Source organism: Lemur catta, chromosome 22 (assembly GCF_020740605.2).
Source record: "Lemur catta isolate mLemCat1 chromosome 22, mLemCat1.pri, whole genome shotgun sequence".
NCBI classification, from domain to species: Eukaryota; Metazoa; Chordata; class Mammalia; order Primates; family Lemuridae; genus Lemur; species Lemur catta.
In genome coordinates this window covers 16,554,443-16,573,424 of record NC_059149.1, presented here as the reverse complement: position 1 = coordinate 16,573,424, position 18,982 = coordinate 16,554,443, and the positions used below count along the sequence as shown (strand labels likewise).

Sequence of the window (18,982 nt, the reverse complement as noted above, 5' to 3'; positions counted from 1 at the left end):
CTTATTATCTGACAGTTCTCTTTGGTTATGACTCCTTGATTACATTAAAGGTTAGATGAACTTTAAAAGAAAACACTCATTAAACTTTCTTCTAATAAAAAAAGGTTGTTAGAAATAGATGTAATATGACAAGCTATAGAACATCCCCAGACCCAACCCATAGTTCTATCTTTCCTCTCCTTTTCTTTTAAGGGGCCTGAGAGGGCTGAGGGAGTATATATTCACACACACACACACACACACACACACACACACACACACTTGTACACATCCCAGACATTCAGGTGGTGTTGGTTTTATGGGCAATACAACACCCTTCAGAGACAAATGGCTGATTTAAAACTGGCCTGGAGCCAACAGGTCTTGGGAAATGCCTATTATATCCTTAGGAAGAGTTCTTTAAACATGTATGTGGTTACCAGCAGAATGAAGTCCCAGTTTTGGATTTTGAGAGTAATTCACTTAAGCAAGTCTTCCCAAACCAAGTGCAAACAGGAGGCCTGATGCCCCCAGGGACTGTTAATGGAGCCTTTTGTCTCACAATCACCTGTTTTATTCCAGCCCTAGACAGCCCAGACTGAAGTTTGTTTATATCTCATTCCTTCCTATGTACAGATGTTCTTCCAACTAGTGGTTAAGACTGGCCAAGTATGTAGGATCTCTTTGCCTTTCTGAAGATGGAGGAAAAGTAATCAACTGTAAAAGAGGGCTTGAGAAATAGTAATGTTGTTCATACTTGGCCAGAAAGAGTGAAGGTGCAGATGGGCCCACATAGAGCCAGGAAGGACTCTGATGGGATTGTGTAGACCGAGGTGAGGAGTAAAAGACAGGACAAATATTATGTTTTCGTGACCTGACAAGGACAAGAGCATTGCCTCAATACATGGCTAGGCAGTAAGAAGAGATACTGAGTCAGATAGTTTGTCCCTAGGAGAGAAAAGCTGTTTCAGAGCAAGTTCTGGGAGTAGGAAATGAGGGGTTGTTAATCCTCTGAATATAATGAGGGAGGAGAGTTGCTGTTTTAAAATCTTGAGAAAATTAAAGGAAAAGAACAGGGCTCAAGAGTTTGAGACCAGCCAGGGCAACACAGTGAGACCCCTATTTCTAAAAAAAAACTTTTTTTAATAAAATAAAAGTAAATAAACTTAAAAAAATCGGGGCTAATATATGACCAAGAAGCTAGGAAAAAGAACTTAATTCTGGGGTAGTATTTGAATTAGGAAGTACAAACAGAGGAGGTCTGAAAATGTATTTGAGTTAAGCTTTGTGAGGACAATAAATACAATTGAGATTGTGCCTCTGTACTTTGATTCTGCTCAGAGATTTTCAATTAGTGTCATAAAAATATTATCACCCCATTACTGGCCAACTTGGCATTTGCTGTCAAGGAAATGCCTAGAAGAATGAGAAGTGAGAGTATAGAGCCTACAAGCTCCAGGTTAGGCCTTTAGAAAAAAAACTGTTAAGCTTGCAAATGTTACCAAGGAAGAAATACTAGCATGTCTGTGCCCCATTTGTATAACATAAACACACACACACACAAACACACACAAACATAGATTTATTAATAGTTGTTGAAGTTCTCCCTACAGGCCCTGGTTAGTTGTTAGTGGCCTAGAAACAAAAATTGCACGTGCTGACCCCAAAACCCTACTTTCTCACGCACAGAGTATGCTGGTAAGCACTATTCCAGCCATAACCACGGTTGCAGCAGACTTTCTCCACCACACACTTCATTTTCAAGTAAAGGCTCCTGCCTCTCCATAACTGCAGAATATGCAGATTAGCATTGTCACCATCAGTCACAAGATCTGAGACTGTATGAAAGAACTTCCTTTTCAGATTTTAAGATTTCAGATTGGTGAGAGAAGAAATAAAAGCTGCTGGGTAGAGCAATTTGGGTCCAAGAGCTGTTAGTACAGAGAAACACTGAATTCATTTTGAAAAGGGGAAAAAGAAATCCACACATACTAATTTAGGGAAGTTGGCTGATGCTTCCTTTATCATTCTTCAGTTTTCTCCTGGAGATGTATTTAGGTCAGAGTTTTGGGTTAGATTCCCTCACTCCCCCAGGAGACTGGCAGTATTATTTAGCAACTCAGTTCTGAGGAAAAATCCAAAAGATACAACTGATATGTTCAGTTTCTAGGACAGCCTAGTGGAGGAAAAAAAAATTTTTTTTCTTTTTTTACTGATGTGTGGCCCCTAGATACAGGTATGCAAACCACCATACCAGGCAAATGAAGAAAAACATATATAAATTGTGAGCCAACTGATTCATTTTCAACACTGTTTGGAGGATGCTGATAAAAGCTTTTGTCTTCATCTTGCCTAAATTAAGATTGATTGTCCCAGAGATAGTTGAAATTTATACTACGTTAATCAGCATTCCTTCATTCTTTCTAAATTCCATGCAGATTTCAAATCATTATTTAGGAGCAAAGCTATATGAGATGAGGGCTCAGTCAAGTCAAAACTAACCAGGAATGTCCTTTGGCTTCTAGATCAAATTTCCTGGTTTGTTTTTCCCTGTGGCTCTTTGTGCTGAAGAATATTATCAACCTTTCTATATATAACTCAATCTCAGACTTTACCCTCCCAACTTTAAACATTCTAATAGCACAAGCAACAGTAATAATGTCAACTTTTTTTAAAACACAGAACTGAAATAAATATGGAAGGCCCATGTCTTAGATGCCATGTTATGAAAATAGAGTTGATATGAACATTGGAAAGTGGATGTTCCTTTACAGAATCAAATTACTAAGACTACTGTTATTATTATTGTTAATAATAATATTTGGCTTTGATGATGTGAAAAGGAAGAAACAGGACATATTTGGGGATTAATTTTAATAACTTATAAACTTAGATATTGAAAAGTTAATGGTTATTATTTTCAGTATCATCAATTCACTAGGTCTGGAACTTTCCAATAACAACACAACAGAGGATAACTATTATAGTATTGATTAAAAGAGAAACAGTCCTTTTAAGACATAAGTAAAACAGCATAATTTAGCTACAACTGTATATTTTACAGTGTATTTTAAGATCCTGTGGCATAAAAGTTATGAGGCACAATAACACACCACCTTTTAATCCATCACCCAGATGAAGAACTGGAATATTTCTCTTTCCTGTCAAAGCTACCCACGTGCTCTTCCCCATCCAGTATGCCTGCCTTGCCCTAGAGGAAATCGCCATCCTGAATTCTGATTTTATCATTCCCTTCATATTTTATTAATTTTTTATTACGTATGTACTTTCTTTTTAATTTTGATGTTTCACTCAACATTCTTTCAAAGATTTATCCATGTTGTTATGAACGTGTAGCTATGGCTCATTTATTTTCACTGCTGTGTAATATTTTCACTGTGTAAATATACCATTTTTAAAGATTTTTTTTCTCTAGTTGATGGTCATTTGGATTATTTCCAGTTTTCCTATTATAATGCTACTGTAGACAGCCTTGAGTTTTTTGGATGCACATATGCAAGAGTTTCTCTAGAGTTCATCCCTTAGAGCAGAATCCCTGGGTCATAACATAGTTAGTGTTCAGCTAAAATGAATATCAACTTGTTTTCCTAAGAGGTTGTATCAACATAACTTTCTGCCAGAAATATATGAGATCTCATCATTGAGAATTTGGCATTTTAAATTGTAAATCTAGTATAGGTACAGTGGCAGATAATTATGGTCTTGAAGATCAGAAAGGATCACCTGGATGCAGGGGGAGAAAGGGGGCCATTGATGACACCTTTTGATGAGAGGATTGCCAAAGATTTTGTGGCCATGTTTCAAAATCACCACAGTGGTCAATATGATATCACCTATTTGAAATTTGTTGAGATTTGCTTTATGGATTAGTATATGGTCAGTGCCTTTGTTTTGTTTTGTTTTGTTCTTCATATTGCAGCATTGAGAATGTGTATGTCCTAATTGATGGGTACATGTATCTGTACATGATCTTGAAACCTTTTCTATTGGATTTTATCTACTCAACCTATCCAAAATTGAGAGAAGTCTGTTAAAATCTCCCAACAATGTATTTGTTAATTTCTCCCTCTAATTCTACCAATTTTTGCTTTGTAAACTTTGAGGTTATTTTGTTAGGGGCACACATGTTCAGAATAGTTTTATTTTCCTTATTAAATGAACTTTTCAGTGTTGTGTAGTAACCCTCTTCAACACTTATAGCCCTTTTTAAATTAAGGCCTTTTATTTCTGATATCTATGTAGCTATACTAATTTTTCTTTCCTAAGTTAACTGTGTGGTATATTTTTTTCTGTCCTTTTGTGTTCAACTTTTCCATATCATAATGTTTTTGATGTAACTCTACTTAAAAATATATAGCTATATTTGTATTTTTATTTTTATTAGAGATTCAGACATCTTGAGAACTCAGTTATGAAATTAAGTGAGGCTGGGCACAGTGGCTCATGCCTATAATACCAATGCTTTGGGAGGCTGAGGTGGGAAGATTGCTAGAGTCCAAGAGCTTGAGACCAGCCTGGGCAACATAGGGATACCATGTCTCTACAAAAATTTTTTTAAAAATTAGCCAGATGCCATGGCACGCACCTATAGTCCCATCTACTAGGAAGGCTAAGGCAGAAGAATTGCTTAAGCCCAGAAGTTCAAGGCTGCAGTGAGCTATGATCACGCCACTGCACTCCAACCTGGGCAACAGAGCAAGAACTTGTCTCAAAAACCAACCAACCAACAAACAAAAACCAGTGAAGACCAAAAAAACTAACAAAAATTTAGTGGGCTTTTCTGATCTTTTGTTTTGTTTTTGCCATTTATTTGTTTGTTTTGTTGGCCCATCAAAAAGATGCCAACCACGAGTAGAGAAATAGTTGTTTGTCCAGCAACAGAGTATCTGTGTAAGAGACATAAGATCTCATCCTTTCTCTAGTGATAAATCCTCAAATGTCCGTCTTTCAAAATTTATGAGTCTTGTTGCCAGGTCTGCTCTTAAAAAATGTATAATGTTTTGTCTTGCAGTTCCCCAAAATTCAGCTTAATTCAACTGCATCAATAAGAGATAGTTGACTGAGTTAGTTACACATAAAAAGCCAATCTTGAAGATATACTGCAGCTCCCTTCTCCTGTTGACTATTAAAGTGAGTTAATGATCTGGAGCTGTGTAGGGGTTTCCAGAAATAACACTGTAATGGCCAACATGCTGTAGTTAGCAGCTAAGAAAGAGAACTGTTTATTATTTTTCAGGCAATTGCCCAAACCCACCCTACAGTATCTTTATTTCAGGGTCCACCAGAAAGAAGGTGCAATATATAGTTCAGATGAACACAAAACATCTCCTTAGTGGAAACAAACTCATGGGTGATCCCACTCGAATTTTCAGAATTCTGGTGGATACTTTTATTTGCACAGATGTTTTAGAATCATCTTGATATTGATTTTAAAAGCCAGAGTTTAGAGGCAACCACATACATGACTCTTTGAAACAAGGCAGTAGAAAGAAAATGTTTTATTTCATTGAGAAAGTGAAAGGCTAAAAATGCCATCTCAACATTATATTTAGTTCTTGAAAAATTTATAGATCTTCTAAGATGTTAGTAGATACATACGTGCACACATACACATTGTACTTATGGAAAATTTGAAAGTCAAAAAGTTTCTCAAAAATTCAGTGCCCCTGGATCCCTAACTTATATCCTGATCTTCCTACTTTTTAGCAGCAGGTCCTTATGAAGACCTCACTCTAGGCAAGGCATCTATACGTGATACTAGGGGAGACAGAAAAACACAAATTAAGACAGCTAGAGTATTTTGGGGGTACATCATGAAAATTATAACTTAAAATAAAAAATCCCATGCATCAAATAACTAAGTTTTATAAATTGAATTTGTGCCTTAAGCCTTGCTGGTTTCAAACCATATAGGGAAAACTAACTTAAGCAAACACCTAGTTAATAATTGGAAAGAGTAAATAAGTAAGACCTTTGGATTTTGTTTGAAGCTTTTAAATTTTTTAATATCATAAGCTAATAAGCATAAAAGGTAAATGACAAACTAGTAAAAATATTTTATAATAGATGATAAATGATTAATATCTCTAATGTATACATAAAACTTATATATCAGCAAGAAAAGACAAAATGCTTCATCCAAAAAAAGCTATAGGACTAAATAGATACTTTAAAAAATATATATAACTTGTTTAAAAAAACATTAAAATATTTAACCAGTATAAGCCAGATAGAAAAGGGCAAACGTATGTTTCCACTTATGTTAGATACCTAGATTAGTCAAATTCTTAGGGACAGAAAGTGGAATAGTGGTTCCCAGAGACTGGTGAAAGAGGAGAATTTACATTTAAAAGTGGTTAGAATGGTAAATTTTATGTTATGAGCTTCAGTTTGGGGTGATGAAAAGTTCTGGAGATGGATGGTAATGATGGTTGCACAATAATGTGAATGCACTTAATGCCACTAAACTGAACACTTAAAATGGTTACGGTGGTAAATTTTATGTTATATACATTTTACCATGCCACTTCAATTGGTTAATTCCATGGGAAAGGAGCCTAGTTGCTTTTTAGAAGTCAAAAATGATCGCAGTTTTTCTACTTTTTACTTGCTTGTTTTTTTGTGTGTGTGTAGTCAGGGGCCACATGAGAGAATGAGAGCAGTCCTTGGCAAAGATCAAATGGATGTTGGGGATGATGGAAGTGCGCACCGGGTACCAGCACTCCTGGGTCCATGTCTTCTCTGCCATTTTTGGCAAGGAGGCCTTGAGCTAATCGAACACCTGAGCCTTTACATAAAATAGCCTTTAAAAGGAAATTCTACTGTCAAATATTGTAACTATCTGAGGAAAGCATGCCCATTGATTTGTCAAGTCAGGATGGAGACTGCAGCATGTTCCCACCCCCCACTGAACTCCATTCCAGAATTGTACCTGTTCCTGCTTTCTGCCTAAGAGCTGTCCCGCCAGTGTTCAGCTCAGCACAAGCTGCCTCTTCATGTTCATTTTGGTTTCACTGAACACACTGCCTTTTCTAGGGTTCAGTAAATATTTATTGAATGACAAAAGTACTATGCTAGGCTGGTTCATAGTTGGGATGTAAATGACTATCCAAAAATTAGACATATCACATGTACACAGGAACAACAGACTTTCCCCCCACCCCTCATTAAAATATCACTGGGAGACTAAATTAACCATCCTCATATTTTGAACTTGGATTGTTCAAAAGTTGTAGTCAAAAAAGATCTGACTGAACAAGAGAACTCTAGTTAAAACTAAAAGGAAATGAATTTACTTCACTGCCTAAGCCCCTTTTTTCTTCTCTTCTTTCTCCATCCTCCACCGCATCATTTGGTTTTTTAAAAAATTCTGAAAAAGCTAAATACCAGTTAGGGTAGAGAGTGGGGGAAGAGCCCAGACTGGGGTCACTGAAGCTTAAAAATTAATGAAGGTTTTAAGGACAGCCATTCACTTTCAAATTTAATTACTTTCCTTAATTGAATACCATTTAAAATCATTTTCAAAACTTTCTATTCTTTGTCATATTTCCTTTGAACATTACAAATAAAAATTATTTTCCCCAGTAATTTCACAATGCTCCATTGAGCACAAATTCTATTACAACATTTTCCAAGTGCAGAGGAGTCTTTTAATTCCTAAGGGAGAGAAATAAATTTCCAAAGAGGTTGCTTGGCTCGTATCACTAGAGCAGAGGTTTAAACTGGTTGCCCCAGGGCTAAAATGAAGCCCAATGTTGAAATTACTTGGAATGGATTTTTTTTTTTAAGTTAGGTGCCAGCATCCAAAAATTGGGATATCTGATATTTAAAAAAGAAACACAGGGAGTATGGGAAAATCTTGCTCTGTTATATTGGAGTTGCTCCGTTAACACATGTCAACAAGCAAGTGAGCCCAACTGATGGCTGTCCTTTTAGAGGGGTCCTGGACTTCCCGGTTCTCACCATCCCACTGTGGCTTGCTTTCTCCCCAGCATCACCTGCCTGAGTGCCTGTAAACACTTGAGAATTTCTTAGCACGTTATAGTGGGAAAAAATGCAAGAGAGTATCCTTGGACAGTATCAATTATTAAAATAGAATAGGAACCAAAGAGAGTAGCCCTCTTAGTTACTCCACCTTCTGCCACACAGTTTAGGAGTTAGCTCTGTGATTTTTCTTTCCTTGATACCACAGATGAATGGGAAAACATCCAAATATAGTAAGTGTGGACACCTCTGTGAATAGCCTCCAAGAAGCTGGTGCCCAAGCTGAGGAAAGAACATGGCAGGAAATAAACAGCACAGGTCCTTGTGCCAAATCTTTTTTTTTTTTTATTCATCTGCCACTGAGAACAAATAATTAACAACAGCAATGTCTGATGAGTCTGTGATGGCTTTTCATTCTGATATATTGAAGGGGTTTCAGAGGACCACAGACTACTGGCGGAAAAATGGGCTATGTTGCAGAAGTAATTCCTGCCTCTTAGAGTCCAGTGTTTCAATACTGAAATCTCAATGCCAAACAGCTAACAAACCCAGTCTAACGTCATCTGCCAGACAAATGAAATCTTGGCCGATGAGTTGAAGGTTAAACGAAGAGGAGGGACTCTGAGCTGGCCCAAGGACCCTCTTTCAGCTGGTAAAGCACCACTGTTTGTTGACATTCAATGACTTTTTCACTCTTTCCTTCCCCCAGCTTGTAAGGATTCCTCACATTCACAAAGGTTAAAGTCAGGTCTTGTTTTATTTTAATCTTTTCCTGAATGATCATTTAAATAGGAATTTCATGATATAGTTTAATGTGCCCATTTAATAGTATATAATAATAATGGCTAACATTATCGAGTGCTTATTATGTGCTAAGCACTTATGTGTATCATCTTATTCAATCCTCATAAAACCCCATAAAGTATGCACTATTATAATACTACCTCCTTTTTTAAATGAAGAAACTGAAGTTTTGAGAGACTATATAACATATTCCTCATAAAGCTGGTAAGCAGCCTACTCCAAAAGTCATGTTTCCAACCACTATCTGTAAGTGTAGTAGCCTTCAAAATGTAGCATGTCCATTTCTAACAGGAGTAAGCATTAAAACTATTAAAATTGGGGCTTGGCCCTGGTCATAGGCTATGTCAACAAACCAAAGAGTAGAAGAAAATGAGATTCAGTGAAGGTCAAATGCAAACCAATGCGTCACCAAGAAAAATGATTTAGGAGTTATTATTAGTATTATTAGATGATAAACCACATGACACAATGTCCAGAGTGATGTTAGAGAAGACTCAGAGAATATTTCTCAATATTCAAGGACAAAGCAATGGAGCTTGAACAAGAAGGGAAGAAAGGATTAGCATGTTTTATTCTGGAAAGATGAATGCTGAGTGGGGATGGGGTATAGTAGGGATGTACAGACTCCTAGAAACCTAATTAAATAAAAATATAACTTTACCAAGCAAATAATACACATTAAGAATAGATTCTGAGAACTGGCGTATTTGGGGGGAGATGCTTAACGTATCTGTATTTTAAAGGTTTAAAATTTAACAAATAAGAGAAATTAGGGGTGTTTGGGAGGTGTACCCCCATTTTTTAAGTTTGAGGTTTACACTGCGGCCTGAGTGATCTTTTCAAAATGCCAATCTGATTATGGGATGCTTTCATTTATTAAAATGCCTTGTCACTGTCTCTGTTAAGGATAAAGGGAACTGAAAGTTCTTACCCATACTTTCCAGACTTCCCCCTGAATCATGCTCCCCCTTGCTGGCAACTGTGGGTGTTTGGACAGTTCCTCCAGCTCCCACAATTGCGAGAGGGCAGCTGCATCTTGTTGGGCCAAGTCAGGTCCCCATTTCCTGGACTCTCACAGCATTTCTTTTTCCTTTTCATACGCCCTTGTTGCTTCCCCCAACAGACTGCAAACTCTGAGTGGGCAGAGGCCAGACCTGCCTTTGCTTACCTTTGTGCCCCCAGCTGTTCTAAGTAGGTCAAAGTCCTGGAAATATCTGTTGAATGGCGAAACCCCATACTCTTCAGAGCTGAATCCTGGTTTGGGTAAATTAAGAGGCCAGTGTTGGAGTTAATATTTTTCTTTTGTTTTATCAAAATTTATGGGAGTGGGGGTGGGGAGAAGAGTCATATATGTACCATGATATGGCTATGAAATCAATACCTTTTAAACTATAATTAAGAGAGACTAAATTCTCCCATTTGAATTTACCCCATTTAAAGACAAATTGTGCTCCTCTTCAGCTCCTCTGCCCGCTCCTGTGCTTTATATATCTCCCCCAACACACTATATATATTTCACCTATTTGTTTTGTTTATTGTACATCTTCCCCACCAATAATAAACTCCAGGAGGGAAGGGATAATTTTGTCTTTTGCTGATTGCTGTCTCCTCCAGCCTAGAACTGTGTTTGGCACATGATAATAGTAAATGCTCTCTGTATTTGTTGAATGAATGAGTTTGCGTCAGTAGTTTTCCTTGCCCAGAGATATTAATAACAGGCAGAAAGCATCAATTAACTACAAAGTAAATTTTCATGGAATCCCGACCTGGATGTTTAAAAATCTTACTGCAATTGTATTTGATTGTTATCTTTAACCATGGGGCTTTCTCTTGTATTAGGGGCCCTCAAATTACAGTGCATGAGAATCACCTGAGAGCTTGTAAAAAATGAAGATTGTGCTTTAGGATTGTGGCCCAAGGGCCAGTTTGAGAAACACTAGCTGTGACACTAGATGCGTGCTGAGCAAAAGCTCAATCCCTCCAAGGCAGTGTTAATTACCTACATTCGTTCTGTACCCCTGCGGGCGTTAGCCATGAATGTTGACTGTCCAAGGGACAGGTACTCTTCTCTCCATTTTACACATCGGGAAACGCTGGTCCATCCCTACTTCTCCGCTTCTCTGTTCCCGCAAATTTAGGCGCGTCCCACCAGGATGAAAGGCAGAATGACATAGGGTAAAAAGTGCGCAGAGCCACCAAGAACAAGATAGAGGGAAAGGGCACGGTGCCCCAGCGTCTAGCCGGGACAGCCCCGCCAAGTAAATGCCTCGTGCCTTTTGCCTTTGCACCTGGGGCCAATAGTTGGCGACTTTTAGGCGCTTCCCGTTGCGGACGTGCAGGCCACTGAGGGGGAAAACATTCCAGCCTTGGGCGGAGGCGGCACAGGGCGGGGTGGGGCGGGGCCAGAGGACGGCCCGTGGCTGCGGCAGGCGACCCAGACCGCGGGGAGGTGGCGGGGGCCGGGCGGAGTCCGGGAGTGGGGCGGGGTCACAGCACAGCCCCGGGCTGCGGCCTGGGACCCCCGCAGCCCGGAGGAGGCAACGCTGCCAAGTCTGGTCCCGCCTCTCGGGGGTGGGCCCAGCGGGAGGGCACTGCCGGCGGGGCGATCGAGAGCCTGTGCGCTCCAGCTGCTGGAGGGAGGGCGCGTGGCTGTGTCCCGGCCATGGCCGAACCTCCCCGGAGCAGGAGCAATCGCTTGCGAGCTGCTCGCCCAGCTCCCTGAGCGCTGTCCCTCTGCGATCTCTAGAAAAGCCCGCGTTCTTTTGGGGCCGTGGCGAGGGGCAGGGAGAGGCGAGCAAGGATGCGCTGAGCACCGCGAGGGCGCGCGTCCCGGGTGCTGCGGTGTGTCCAGACGCAGGAGCCGAGCTGCCTCGACCTGCCTCGACTTCCCCACAGTGCGCCTGCCGCCTTCGGCCGCGCTGGATGTGCAGAGAGAAGCCGGACACCATGATCCTAACACGTAAGCTAGACCTGTGCCTTGCTGTCGGGCCAGCCGGGGGAGCCAGCTGCGGAGGGGACCCGCTGCGGAGAAAATGTCATCTCGTCTTGCCAAGTCGGTGCCTGTCGTTCTGTGCTTTTGAAACGCTTTCTGAGGAGTCGCCCGAGTTTCTCGGAGGTGGTGTGTGGGGAAAGCAGGGGTCGCAGTTTGGGGAAGGAGGTTTGAATTTCGGGTTATGACCCTTGGCCACCATTGCCTGGGGACCCTGGCGGGCTCAGGGTCGGCCGCGACTAATGAAGTGAAGCCCAGGTTAACTTAACTTGCTGCTTGCTAGAGTCGGGGGCCCAGGGCCGGGGGGAGGACGCGGGGGACGCCGGCTGCGAGGGGCGCAGCGCCACCGCCTTCTACCTACCTTTGGGGACCGTGGCGCGCTTGGTGCTTGCAGTCCTTCACCATCCACGTCCAAAATCATCGTTGACTCTTGAGAGTTATTTGGGGATATTTTAGACTCTAGTGGCACGTGAAATTTTTTTAAATCACTACTTGAAAGTAAGTTCATTAAAAAACTTCTTTTCATTTCAGACGGCTTTTGGGTCAGATATTTATACGCTGGGAATTCACTCGGACTGGGGGCCAGGAAAGTCTGGGTTTGGTGGCTGCGGGTCCGCGGAGAGTGCTGAGGCTATTTAGCAAGTCCCGTGGCTTGCAAGTGAGGGGTTCCTGTTAGAAAGAATGCAATTCGCCCACGGGTGCGGGGCCGCTGAATCGAGTTCCTGAAATGCCCGGTGGAGATGCCCACGCCCTTGGCCCCGAAGAGGAGCGCGCGGAGCAAGTCCCTGGGCGGGAGAGAGGAAGGAAGCATGCCGCCAGACCCGACCTTTTTCGTAGCAAGGCGACGGCTTCCCTGCCCCACGCCCCAGTCTGTGCCCCTGTTTCCACCGCCGACGTCTTGGGTCTTGGGTCGAGCCTTTGATCCTTTGGAAGGAGCTTCACCCCGCAGCGGCAAAACGACCCTGCTGCTTGTAATTTTCTGCGTTTCTGCGAATCTTTCCAGCGCACAGCCTTGGGGCGAGGGGAGTGAGAGCGCCCAGGGGTGAGGCCGGCAGGGTCGAAATCTGCAGCCTGCCGGCTTGGCGAACCTGGGCAGTGACACGACCTCACTGTGCTTCCTTGATCTGCCACGGGGGAGGGTAATTATTTTTGCGCTAGGAGTTGGTGAGGATCAAATGAGTAATGCAAGTAGAAGTGCTTAGCGTGGTGTCCTACTGATATTCAACAAATCCCCAATTTATGCTAATTACTGTGGAAGGAAACCCTTACCTGTAGTCATTAATCTGCATTGTGGAGAACAAGACTTTGTCCCACTTCCCTCCCTTCCCCATCCCGTCTTGCTTTGAGTGAGTCTTTTTACAACCGATGTGGTTAGCAAATGGGTTCATTCTCAGGATTCAGAGATTGCTTCAGCTACTCCTGGTGAGATAGAGGAATGCAGCCTAGGCTGGTGGCATGTATGAATGACGTATTTGAGTAGAAAAAAAAACACAGGTCTGGAGAAGACCGAATACTGAGTCTCAAATTACATTTTTTCCTCCAAAATTCTGTTTGCTGAAGGGATGAGGGGAAAATAATAGCCTAGCAGATTGCAATGCTCTGAATGTAAATCTATCAGCAGCTCCAAGAGGTTGACTAATTCACCATCCATCTGGACTGCAGGCTGGTCCTCAGCAGAGATAATTTGCAGACCGTAAGTGTGGAATTAAGGGAGGCACCCAGTGCCATCTTGGCTTGCAGACTACAGCAGATGGTCAGAGGGGTGCCCTGTAAGGCAGCAGCCCCCCTAATGGAAGAACTGAAGTCCTGAGGAACGAGTGTCAAATGGTTAGCAGATGTGCGCACAGAAGTTATTTCGAGACATTTTCTGAGAAAATCTTGGCGATTTTGTGTATTAACTTTTATTGTGGAATGCCAGATTTACAGCGTGGCCCAAGTCTGGACACATACTTTTTGCATTAGCACTACTGTTCAGAGAATTTAAAATGAAGCACAGCCGACTGACTTTCTCTCTCAGCTGTTTTTAAAAATTTGCTTTTGACAAAAAAATGTTATTTTAATTCAAGCTGGGTAACATGTGACACCAGATAGGCTGGAAGTTGAAGAAAGAGGGACTGACCGTTTTTCCGCCTCCACAGAGCCTCCAACTCTACCGGGAGTGGATGAGAAAAGTGGTTTCAGTGACTTTTGTCATCATAACTTCCCAATTGTAGATCTTATGAGAAACACCACTCACTCCTTAAAGAGTGAAAAGATTAAACAGTTAAGCAATTAACTATTACTAACTGAAGGCAGTGTTTCAAGTTTTAATACATTGGACCAATCAAAGGATTTTCTCATGGCTCTAGAACAAAGGTGAAAAGCAGGTTGCCCTCCAGTCTAAAGCTTTTGTTTTTTTGCTTGTTTGTTTGTTGTTCTGTACTGTGGTTCAAAGAGCAAAGACCAAGCAAAGTTTAAGAGCATTTTTACAGTAAAAGAGTTGTTTGGGTCTTCCTGGAAAATATACCAAATCAGTAGAACAGCGTGTTATGATTCAACAAGTTATTACTGTGAAGTGTGTTTAAAAATGTATATAGTACTTAAATTCTTATTTGTAGAACTATTAATGGGACTTACAGGGGATATGAGAGGCCCCAGTGAGATGACTTCCAATCAGAGACTTGGTGAAGTTCCAAGAAGTGGTTTCAAATACAGAAATAAGTACTTGGGTTTCCCTTCGTGTCCCCATAGAGATTTTAAGCCATGATGCAATGTTTAAATGAGATTGGTATTTTTTTATGACTTAGGCGGGTAAACAGGCAATTCGAAAATATTCAGGGAAGGGTGATTTGGTCCAGAAGAATGGGGACATCCAAAGTACAGTGGGTAGAGTGAATCAGACTTTTTTGAAGAGAGCCTTGTGCTGGACAGGATGGTCCAGTATTGTCAACACAAGTTTCTCATGCTTAACTCTCCTTCCTAGCAACAGGAAGACGGAAATGAGGCCATGCAAAAAAAAAAAAAAAAGACCCTGAAAGGCTCCAGACAATACTTGGTCCACCCTACCATTCACCCTGTATAACCAGAAGACTTGCAAAAGTAAAAATAACTTCAGATGTTTCCCCTTCCTCCCTGGATATTGCCAAATCATTAAAGACTGAATTTTCAGTGCTTCAGAACATCAGAGCAAAACCTGGCCCCATGGTGTGACTGGCTGGTGTGACTGGTCATGCCCAGACTGTTCTTGAGATTATAAAGCAGACCTGGGGAGAAAGGTGATTTTCATTTTTAATGTTTGCACAGTCCAATGATTTGAATTACTTGAGTTGGGATCCAGTGAGAGAGACAGAATTAATTCCTTTAATGTCTAAACTTAATTGTACCTCTTACTTTCCCAGAATGCTCATTTTATCAGGATCTGCCCCCTAAAATACTTAGTTTGGATCTGTGGGGGCTAAAATGCAAAAGAATAATCTATACAGCATTTAAGACATAAAAATTTTTTTTCTTCCTGTTGTGGTCAAGGTGAACTAATGCCCAACCATAGAGTATAAATGTCCACTCTGCCCTAAAAAGCATAGTCCTAAATTCCTCTTTTCCATTAGCTATGAAAGTAGAAGGAAAATGCCTTTCTGGAGCTGACTTACACAATTGTCTCTATTTCTGACTCTGTGGCCATTGCATATGGAAGAATGCAGAGAATTCAGCATTACTCTTCCTTTAAGGAAGACAGTGCTATAAGGTTAAAAATATGTTTTAGGAACGGTAGCTGCATTGAATGAGTGTGATCAGTGGTGTTTTCTTTCAACCTCAAATTAGTTAGGGATCCAGTTAATGCAGAAAGGTTAAGATTCCTGGCTGAGAAGGGGCTCATCCTGTCTGTTGGCACTTTTCCTTGTGTGGGACCCTGTGTTATTGTTAAGGATTATCATGATCAAAATCAATAATAACAAGCAGGGAGTCTTGGGGGGACTCTAATTGGTCCTACTCTGTTTTAGCATTTTTTTCACTAGATATTTCTTCCTTGCCATCATAATTAATGGTGGACAGGAAGAAAGCCTGGCATATATCTAGCCTGTATATTTTTCTTGTCTTTCACAAGCAGCGGTCAGTTTTCTGGAATGGCATTTATAGGGCCTTGCAGTTTACTTTGAAGTTTGCGGGGGGCGGGTGGGGGGGGGCTTGTGTTTCATAGGTAGGGAACTATAATGTTAGGGTCCAGTAGGGTCCAGGAATGACAATTTTTGCATATGTCCCCTCTCTGGGGGCATAGTGACTGAAAGACTTGAGCCTCTGTCTTGAATATTTGAGGAAGTGTTCTGGGCTACCATTTTCTAAGTCTAACCTCTGTTGATTGTCCTGAATAATGCTTTCTTTGGTGAGAGTATTTCAAAATATTATTTCTAAGGGAAACCTTTCTCCCAGATGTCACTGAAAATATTTGAATGCCTGCCTGTGAGGAAATAAAGTGCTTGGGCACCCAAAGGTAAACTATTAATGCCTTACTAGAGTGAAGCCAAAACAATGGAAATCAGTTTCTCTTCATCATTCATCCTTGTTTTTTGTTCTGGAAAGTAGGCTCGTTTTCCCTTCATACATATGTCTACCTGGAAAAGGCTTTCATGTGTACTGCCTCCCCCACCAGGAGAAAATCAAAAGCTAACTGAAAGCTGAGGTCAGGGAAGCCAGAGTCCTCAGATGCCTTTGACACCTCCCATCCACATTTTGTTCTCTCTCTGCCCCACCTTTGAGTGTCCTGTGGAGAGGACTGGAGGTCACTTCCTGAAGCTTGTCAGAAAGGCGCCTTCCTTCTCCTTGTAGGAGCCTCTAAAGGATGTCTCCGGGACAAAAGTTTTCCACACCCTGAGGTTGTACCATTTCCCAGGCTCACAGCACTAAGGAAACCGTAGAAGAAGAGACTCTGGAGGTGCAATGGCCTGTGGCCCATGCACTGGGCTGCACTCCAGCCGTGCTGTACCATTTGTCACACTCAAGTGACAAAATACATAAAAGATGCTGAAATGGTGAAGCAATCTTTACCTCCTGTATCTAGAAAAATCCTAAACTCAGGAAGCATCCACAACTCCCTTTTTCAAACCACGTAGTGCAGAAAAGCAATGTTATGTAGGGCTTGTGCATTTGTAAAAGTCATTTCATGGGAAAGTCCAGAAGTGAGCAAAAGCAGCCTGGAAAAATCAGTCCCTCTTCCCAGCTGAGGGGCAGCTGTGATGTGGGGAAGTTCAGTGATTAGTCCAAGGCCACATGTGAGTTGACTGGAACCTCAGACCCCATCCGGTCACCATTTTGTGTAAACAGAATGGGGACAGACACAGATGAAGATCTTAAATGTATTTGGAGGAACCTAAATAGACATGCCTGAATCAAAATTTGACCAAATAGACTGTGTTCATTTGGGTGGCTGGGTGTCTCAAGCAATTTTTATGAAAGTAATTCCTTAGCTCACCTAGAAGACAGTGTCTTATTTTTTTCTTACTACTTTTAATGGGAACCTGAGAAAGTCAAATTGAATAATGGTTCCTGTTTGAGGTTAGACATAGGGATAGCTGGAGGTAGCTTATACCTCTCAACAGTACCTGCCATGTTTTTATTTTCATTGGTCTTTCATTCATTTTCTTGATTTTCTTTTTTCTGTCAGAATGGACTAAAATAGAAGTGAGCAGGTTTGGTTTTATAATTTCTTGTTGTCCCAGACCCCTTTATTTCTAATTTAAGGTTTTTGTAGCACTGCAATTTGCACAGTATGTTATTTTTTCCTGTGCTATAGTACAAATACAGGGCAAAAAGCTAAAGATGAGGGAGCTGGCCTTTGTAGAATAACATTGGGGGAAAAAAAAAAGAATTGATGTATGTGCCAACCTTTCATGATCGAAACGGTTACTCTAAGGTTTGTAACAAGGTATTTTGCCTGGAATAATAATTTTTAAAAGGAAATGGGTTATATAATCTTAAAACATCTGCTTCATTTCACGAAGAAAATAAGGCTCAGAAAAATAAGGGCACTTAAAAGTATGTTACTTAGTTTCCTTTCTTGAAATTGTCTTCTTAATCTTTGCAAATATCTTTAATGGACTTAAAGATAGATGTCCTTTAAGAGCTATTCCAAATCATTGTTTTTAGTGCATGGTTTGGAATGTATAAATATTTGACATAGAATACTAGAAATATGTATATGTGTATATGTACATGGATAGATGTGTGTTTGTGTACCAAAGGTTTATTTTTATCCCACCCCTGTTTGAAATGAAATAGAAAGATGTGATGATTCAATATCCATTTCCTTAATAGTTTATTTTCATTTCATTTTGGCCTCTTTGTGCAGGGTAGTAAGTGCCAATTTTTGATTAGTTACAAGATATTTTCTGTTCCTGGAAATAACTGGATCCACACAAGGCTAGGGTGCCTGCAAAGCCATGTCCCTCATGGGTTTAAATTAATCCAGAGATGTTGCCTTTGCGAGGGAGGAGCACATATTTTCTTGTGAGCTACTTGCCTTTTCCCAGTTGGTGAGTTAAAAACAGTACTTTGCAAACCCGTGTACTATATGATCCCCAAAGGGGATTTCAATTGATTTAATTTCTGCATTGCTAAAGTGTCATTTGGAGGGCTTAATCCCAGGTATAAGCTTGCAGGGTGTGTCTCCCAAGGTTTCCTTCTTTCAAGGCAAAACCATTTATTAAGTTGTCATCACATCACAGGGAAAATGGGTCCTTTCCCCTTCTCCCCTTTATATTATTTCTAGGAATGTTCTTTACTAGAAAGCAGCATATCTATCTCCAAACCTCAAGCAGAAGAGAGAAAAGCAAAACAAAACTTAAAAAGAAAACTCCCCCAAACTTCCATTTCTTACTAGTACTGAAAAACAGTCCAGTGATTTAAAAGTGAGGGTACTATTGAAATAGGTAAGACGTGCTCTAACCTGGGGATGAGAGCTGGGTAGCTTTGAAACCTTAAGCAAATTACCTAAATTCTGGACCAAATTCCTCATTTGTAAAGAGAATAGATAAAAAACCTCCCAGGTGCATTTCAGCACCCAGTTATTGCTTCTGTGCAAGCCAAGAAGCTGCTATATAACAGAAATACAAACGTGAACTGTCAATAAGCAAAGTAAAACGCTTAGAGATTTCTGTGTGTCAAAGTGTTTTCTTCCCACAGAGATTAATTTTAGTTTGAGGGCTCTAGATATGGATGTAAGCAAACATTTTTGGT

General features: G+C 40.8%; 1 protein-coding gene across 2 annotated transcripts in view; it reads left to right on the top strand.

Annotated features, from left to right (window-relative positions):
- DLC1 (DLC1 Rho GTPase activating protein) overlaps positions 1–18,982 on the top strand; it is a 144,433-nt gene that overhangs the window by 90,835 nt on the left and 34,616 nt on the right. Inside the window, exon 1 of one of the 2 annotated variants that reach the window (XM_045535837.1) lies at positions 11,369–11,746. The exons of the other annotated variant lie outside the window; for it this stretch is intronic. Within the exon in view, the coding sequence (XP_045391793.1) occupies positions 11,710–11,746 (37 nt within the window). The 5' untranslated portion in view covers positions 11,369–11,709. Of the gene's footprint in view, positions 1–11,368; positions 11,747–18,982 lie in introns of those variants that run through there. 2 annotated transcript variants of the gene reach the window in all.